General features: G+C 39.5%; 1 protein-coding gene across 2 annotated transcripts in view; it reads right to left on the bottom strand.

The window, feature by feature from the left end:
• The window catches only part of LOC106874887 (adhesion G-protein coupled receptor G6), a 27,220-nt gene that overhangs the window by 15,958 nt on the left and 3,387 nt on the right, over nucleotides 1–7,875 (bottom strand). For both annotated transcript variants that reach the window (XM_014922800.2, XM_052977245.1), the window contains exons 4-8: nucleotides 7,338–7,452; nucleotides 5,336–5,490; nucleotides 3,906–4,137; nucleotides 1,486–1,651; nucleotides 938–1,096 (exon numbers count right to left, since the gene is read on the bottom strand). In XM_014922800.2, coding sequence (XP_014778286.1) covers nucleotides 938–1,096; nucleotides 1,486–1,651; nucleotides 3,906–4,137; nucleotides 5,336–5,490; nucleotides 7,338–7,452 — 827 coding nt within the window. The remainder of the gene's footprint in view (nucleotides 1–937; nucleotides 1,097–1,485; nucleotides 1,652–3,905; nucleotides 4,138–5,335; nucleotides 5,491–7,337; nucleotides 7,453–7,875) is intronic.

Here is a 7,875-nt window from a genome sequence, read left to right as displayed (position 1 = left end):
ACTGTTAAACATGGAGGAGGATCTCTGACGATCGGGGCGGGGAGAGGGCTATATCGTGGAAATCTGCCGGCCCAATGGTTTCCCTTCGTGGAAGAATTAATAGTCAAGACTATTTAAGCATTTTATCTGATCAAATTCATCCTATGGTTGCAGAACTGTTTTCGGGGGGGAAGCGCAATTTTTCAGGATGATAATGCGCCAATTCACACGGCTAAAGTTGTTACTGAATGGCACAAGGAACATTCTAGTGTGTGTGTGAAATTTCTCTTAAATGCCTTGGTGTGTTAAAATAAGTCAAACTAATACAGCTAGTCCGGTTCTATAATTGTATACACATTATAAATATATTATACACATTCATATGTTAACCGTTTGCTGTCTTGTGTATCGCATGTAATACGATGTCCATGCTTATGTGATAAATATTTACGATTCTTTTAAATCTCCATTATAACTTGGGACATATGAAAGGAAAGCTTTATATTATTTAGGATTTATGAAACAAGAGCTAGCTACTAGTCTAAAAGAAGCATAGACAAACTATTGAAATTTCTTTGGAATGGCATAGAATTAATCTGATGCCTTTCAAATGCATCAGATTAATTAAATTAAAACTCGGCCAGCTTCTGCATAAATCAGTGAATGCTTTGTTTGCTTAGTTACATATTGGAACGAAGATTCTAAATTATTAACTCAGAATATGAGGAGTCTCTGTATCTGAGGAGGTCAAATCAAGCCGAAACACCGGTGTCTAATGATTCATTAATAATTATTTCTGAATGAGATGTTTTTAACATGCCAAATTCTTTAAAAAATGTTTTTCTAAGACAAAATTTTACAAGCACTGTTCAGAATAAAAACAAAAAACGTATCAATGAATTCATGTATTCTCTAATCAGCTGGAAGAAGAAGAAGATTTACAATTTTGGTTCCATACCCTATATAGCATATCATCTCGCATAGAAGAAAATGTAATCCTTGAAACGTTTAGTCGTTCGTCGTTGCTCAGTTGGTTTAAAAGACTCTTTGGTAATGAAATGTAGTTAAACTTTTTGATATCTTGCTCATGGTGACCCTCGTATGAGGAGTTATGTACCTGGAGGAAGAAAGCCAAAGGAAAAATGCAATTCATAAACATAAAATACTACTGCTGTTACTACTACTACTACTACTACTACTGTTGTAAATTCTACGTCCTTACGACTACTACATTACTACAATCATCACCCAATCCCACCAGCCCATAGGCAAGCAGCCATAGGGATTTCTACGTTGGTCAACTAATGATTGATGGACTCAGTAGTCTTTCTGCTTCCTGAATAAACATTTTCGTTATTCCCAATTACATGTGTGTGTGTGTGTGTGTGTGTGTGTGTGTGTGTGTGTGTGTGTGTGTGTGTGTGTGCAGACGTGCGCGCCCATATACAGATTCTAATATTTATGAACAAACAGTTAAAAGAGAGTATTGTTGAAAAAGTACTGTACCGTAGTTTTTGTTTCATTATTTCCATATAAAATTCTAAAGGAAAGGCCATTGAAAGTGTCCTTGTCCACTTTGCTAACACCAAAACCAAAATTGGGATATGAAACTGTGACTTGTTGCTCTTTCAATGGAATCATTTCTGGGATTGCTTCTATAATTTTCAGCATTCTGTGAGAAAACCAAGAAAACAATTTGTAATTGAGATGGTTTCAAATACGTAATTAACTATGTACCAAATGGATGTCTTAAAAGAACTAATCCGCACATACAATAACAGCCGTACCAACAATCCAACATACTTCCATCATCAGCTGCCGCACGGATATCACTATGGTTTCGACACCTGGACAGTACCATTCAATCCGGCGGTGTCAACAGCACTAAAATTAGTGTCGTTTAGAAACAAACATACTTTAGATATCACCACATTCATTCAATCTTAATTCTAGGAAGGATTATACACTAACATCATTAATTTAACTACAACAAATAAACCACATTTACCCTATGTACAAAAACAGTATCGGTAAATTAATTCAGTAGGTAAACCTATAACTAACTCCTACATTTTCTAACCAAATAGCAACCGCTAGGTTGCCTTGAAGTCCATACAGATAATATTCACACCAGTCTTCCATAGTTATTAATATAAACGTGAACTGTATTGATTAACAAATCTCTGAATGCTCCTGTTGCTAATGTTTCTCGTACACTTCTGCGGTTGCTACTGTTTTGGTTGATGCAACTATTATTAACGACGCTGCCGCTACTGCTACCATTACTACTACTACTACTACTACTACTACTACTACTACTACTGCTACTACTACTACTGCTGCTACTACTACTACTGCTACTACTACTACTACAGCTACTGCTACTACTACTACTACAACTACAACTACTACTACTACTACTACTACTACTACAGTAAATGTAGTCAAAGTTAATTTTGAGTATATTTCTCAAATAGATGTACACCAAGAAAATATTTAAGACACAGTAATTAAGTTCAGCTAATTATTCAGAAATGGAGGCGCAATGGCCCAGTGGATAGGGCAGCGGACTCGCGGTCGGAGGACCGCGGTTTCGATTCCCAGGCCGGGCGTTGTGAGTGTTTATTGAGCGAAAACACCTAAGCTCCACGTGGCTCTGGCAGGGGGTGGTGGCGACCCCTGTTGTACTCTTTCTCTCACTCTTTCTTCCTGTTTCTTGAGTAACGCTGCGATGAAGTGCTAGGGGGAACACATACGCCATAGAAACCGGGAAACCGGGCCCATGAGCCTGGCTAGGCTTTGAAAGGGCGAAAAAAAATTATTCAGAAATACTATGGATTGATAAACTTAATTGCTCTCCTCAAGTCAAGCAGTTTGAGTTTAGTACAATGAGTATATTAAGGCTTGCCATGTAATTGATAAGTATTTTCGCTTTAGTTTGTGTCGGTTGAAGCAATAAGAAACGTGTTGAGTCTCTTCAAGTGTTTCTTATTTTTTTATTGCCCCCAAGGGGCTAAACATAGAGGGTCCAAACAAGGATAGACAAAGGGATTAAGTCGATAACATCGACTCCAGTGCGTAATTGGTACGAAAGGATGAAAGGCAAAGTGGACCTCGGCGGAATTTGAACTCAGAACGTAACGGTAGACGAAATACCGCTAAGCATTTCGCCCGGCATGCTAACGTTTCTGATTTCTTTATTGCCTACAAGGGGCTAAACATAGAGGGGACAAACAAGGATAGACAAAGGGATTAAGTCGATTATATCGACCCCCAGTACGCAACTGGTACTTAATTTATCGACCCCGAAAGGATGAAAGGCAAAGTTCCTGTTAAGCCGTCCAATCCATACCAGCATGGAAAACAGATGTTAAATGTTATTGATGATGATGATGATATCAAGGATGGTCTCAACTATTAGTAATTAACACCACAATATATTATATATATTACAACTAATACTATCGGTGGAGGCACAATGGCCCAGTGGTTAGGGCAGCGGACTCGCGGTCGTATAATCGCGGTTTCGATTCCCAGACCGGGCAGTATGAGTGTTTATTGAGCGAAAACACCTAAAAGGTACACGAGGCTCTGGCAGAGGGTGGTTGCGTACCCTGCTGTACTATTTCACCACAACTTTTGTCTGTTTCTGTTGTACCTGTATTTCAAAAGGGTCAGCCTTGTCACACTCTGTGTCACGCTGAATATCCCCGAGAACTACGTTAAGGGTACACGTGTCTGTGGAGTGCTCAGGCACTTGCGTGTTAATTTCACGAGCAGACTGTTCCGTTGATCGGATCAACTGGAACCCTCGTCGTCGTAACCGACGGAGTGCCACTAATGCTATTACCACCACCACAAACATTACTACTACTACTACTACTACAACTACGACTAGTGGCAGCAAACTTAAGTTTGAATTTTACCTGCTGGTAGATCCATCAGCTTGTTCTGCCCCAGCCCAAACGCCTTCAGGTGCGTTCATTAAATTGTTGATACTCGCAGAAATTTGGTCCAGGGTTATATCAGCGGGTACTCTCGATATCAATGGCATCAGTTTCTCTAGAATGCTTATACTCAAGCCAATGGCTTCTTTTTTGAAATACTCTGATGTCTGCGAAACATTCACAAATTCTTTCACAGTTTTCTCAATATTTCCTGCAACGGAAAATTGAAAATGAAATTTAAGGATATTTACAGTCACTTTGACATGAAATACTAGAGGCAAATTATACGTCACACAATTATTAACATAATTATTAATGAACTACTGGATGTTAATTAACAACCGCAATTTCATATAGCATAGAGATTGCTAAATGTTCTCAGTTCATCAATATTAATCCTTAGATAAGCGACCCGTTTTTGTTTAAGGTTACATTTACACTTCAACACAGTATTAAGTAATTCTTATAAACTTTCAAACACACACACACACACACGCACACACACACACACACACATACATACATACATACATACATACATATATATATATATATATATATATATATATATATGTATGTGTGTATATGTTTGTGTGTCTGTGTTTGTCCCCCCACCATCGCTTGACAACCAATGGTGGTGTGTTTACGTCCCCGTAACCTAGCGGTTCAGCAAAATAGACTGATAGAATAAGTACTAGGCTTACAAAGAATAAGTCCTGGGGTCGATTTGCTCGACTAAAGGCGGTACTCCAGCATAGCCACAGTCAAATGACTGAAACAAGTAAAAGAGTAAAGAGTAAAGAGTATATATATATACATATATATATAAAGGCATTAGTAACAGAATAAAAACATTTTGTTCGGGTCACCGCCGCAGATGACAACGACCATGACAGGACTAATCTACTGATTGTAGTACTACACCCATCCTCTCCCTCCTCTTCCAACTATAACTACTACAGCTGTTACTATAAGGCTATTTCGAAACACAGTGGAGGTGGAATGGCCCAGTGGTTAGGGCAGCGGACTCGCGGTCATAGGATCGCGGTTTCGATTCCCAGACCGGGCGTTGTGAGTGTTTATTGAGCGAAAACACCTAAAGCTCCACGAGGCTCCGGCAGGGGATGGTGGCGAACCCTGCTGTACTCTTCCACCACAACTTTCTCTCACTATTACTTCCTGTTTCTGTTGTGCCTGTATTTCAAAGGGTCAGCTTCGTCACACTGTGTCACGCTGAGTATCCCCGAGAACTACGTTAAGGGTACACGTGTCTGTGGAGTGCTCAGCCACTTGCACGTTAATTTCACGAGCAGGCTGTTCCGTTGATCGAATCAACTGGAACCCTCGACGTCGTAAGCGACGGAGTGCCAACAACCAACAAAAATTTCGAAACACAACTGCTCACTCACGTTCATTGATATCTTGATTCTTCAGATCTTCCAGTTTCCGAGAGATCCACTTTGTATCGTTACATTTAGACATGTCTGGTTTTTGCCAGACACCTGAAACTTGTGAACACTTTAGAGATGTCATATTTTGACTAAGTGCGGTCGTTCTGGGAGAACTGAAAATAAATGTAAAATATTATCAGTCATGCTTATTTATCCATCTCAGAGAAATACAAGAAAACAAAGACTTGGTCGAGAATTGAACTCATAATCTAGCGAAATAGAGATATATTCTTTGGTGTATTTTGTCACTAATTTATTATTTAGTCCACCTCACTCTTTTCGAAAACGATGTAAAATATTTTCAAATTAAAGATCAGATTTTTTTTTTTAAATATTGCAATATGAATCCCTACAAATTCTTTAAAGCTTTGTCTAACATTGGTTTCAAATTTCAGTCCAAGACCACCAGTATTCAACTGATACTTATTTTATTGACCTCGGAAGGATGAAACGCAAAATCGACTTCGGTGGAATTTGAACTCAGAATGTAAAGACGGACAAAATACCGCTAAACTTTTAGCCCGACGTTTCTAACGATTTTCCCAGCCCGACGCGTTAAAGCTTTGTCTAGTATTGACTTTAAATTATTGACAAGGCCAGCAATTTCGGGGAAGAAAGGAAGTCGATTTCATCAGCCCCAATGCTCGGCTCGTACCTATTTCATTGACTCCAGAAGAGTGAAAGACAAAGTCGACCTCTGTGGGACTTGAACTCGGAACATAAAGACAGACGAAATGCTTCTAAGCATTCTGCCTGGTGTGCTAGCGATTCTACCAGCTCACCGCCTTAAAGATTTGTCAAATGCTGATTTCAAATTTCGGTATAAGGCCAGGGTTTGGCAAATGTTGGCAACAAAGGAGGCCTTGGTAGTTAAGTAGTTAAGTTCCAGACTGTGCAAAATGTAAAATAGTAGCACAGAATCCCTCATAACTTTATTTTTAGAAATTTTCAGAAAAAGTTTTGCGAATTTGTGTTCTAAACAAAGGAATTCATGCGATTATACAATTCTTTTTGTATGTGATGTAAGGGCGATTTAGCCGTTATTTTCAGCACATCTCACGACCACCTGACACCTTCCTCATTGCTTTGTCTCGCTGACATGTATTGATGTTTTTCAATATTTTCTTCCCGTAAATACATTTAATGGAATAATGATGCACCGATGGGTGGTCCATTACTGGGATTTAAGCAAAAAAAACTCGGACTGTCCGTATTTTAGATTCTTGTTTAAAAACACAAAATTCGAAAAATAGTGGAACTTTTAGGATTTATGGCGCGTGGAGGGAGTTAAATTTTTTCCCATAATCATATGAATTCCTGTGTGTAGAACACAAATTCGCAAATGCTTCCTGAAAATTCCAAAAATACAAAAAGTTACGAGGGATTACATGGGGGTGCTTAAACCAAAATTCTACCAATAGCTGCTTAATGTGATCTGAACCGATGGTTATTAATTCAATCAGCTTAATCTGACGAGGTGTCTTATTAAATGTTGTTGGCACTCCGTCGCTTACGACGTCGAGGGTTCGAGTCGATCCGATCAACGGAACAGCCTGCTCGTGAAATTAACGTGCACGTGGCTGAGCACTCCACAGACACGTGTACCCTTAACGTAGTTCTCGGGGATATTCAGCGTGACACAGAGTGTGACAAGGCTGACCCTTTGAATTAGAGGCACAACAGAAACAGGAAGTAAGAGTGAGAGAAAGTTGTGGTGGAAGAGTACAGCAGGGTTCGCCACCGTCCCCTGCTGGAGCCTCGTGGAGCTTTAGGTGTTTTCGCTCAATAAACACTCACAACGCCCGGTCTGGGAATCGAAACCGCGATCCTATGACCGCGAGTCCGCTGCCCTAACCACTGGGCCATTGCGCCTCCACAGCCATATGATATTCTCTCACAAAAAGACGACACTAGAAACTTCAAAATTTGAGAGAAAACAAGTGATACAATTCAAACGAACCAGTTTCTTGTGGCGATATTCGCACGACATGTCAACGTTGCAGTAGTTCCTACTTTTGTTAGCGGCCACTTAAAAGTTTCACCGTTATTTGATGTTGTATCTTCACCGCAAATGTCTGAAAATGAAGCAAAAAGGTAGAAAGTAACGAATTTGCATGGCTTTATATACTAAAAATACAAATTTATAAACGACAATGAGCAAGTGTGTTTCAATCAAACTAGTAGTAGTAGTAGTAGTAGTAGTAGTAGTAGTAGTAGTAGTAGCGGTGGTGGTGGTGGCGGTGTTGGTGGTGTTGGTGGTGGTGGTGGTCACGGTGGTAGCATAGTAATAGCAACAGTCATTGCAGTAGCAGTGGTAGTAGTAGTAGTAGTAGTAGTAGTAGTAGTAGTAGTAGTAGTAGTAGTAGTAGTAGTAGCAGCAGCAGCAGCAGCAGTAGTAGAAGTAGCGTTTGTTGTAGAATAGTTTGGATGTGCTGGTTGATTTGAGAACAATAGCATATATACATATATATATATATATATATATATACATACATATA

Source organism: Octopus bimaculoides, chromosome 27, assembly GCF_001194135.2.
Source record: "Octopus bimaculoides isolate UCB-OBI-ISO-001 chromosome 27, ASM119413v2, whole genome shotgun sequence".
NCBI classification, from domain to species: Eukaryota; Metazoa; Mollusca; class Cephalopoda; order Octopoda; family Octopodidae; genus Octopus; species Octopus bimaculoides.
Note: the sequence above shows the minus strand (reverse complement) of the source record. Positions and strands in the feature narration are given on the sequence as shown.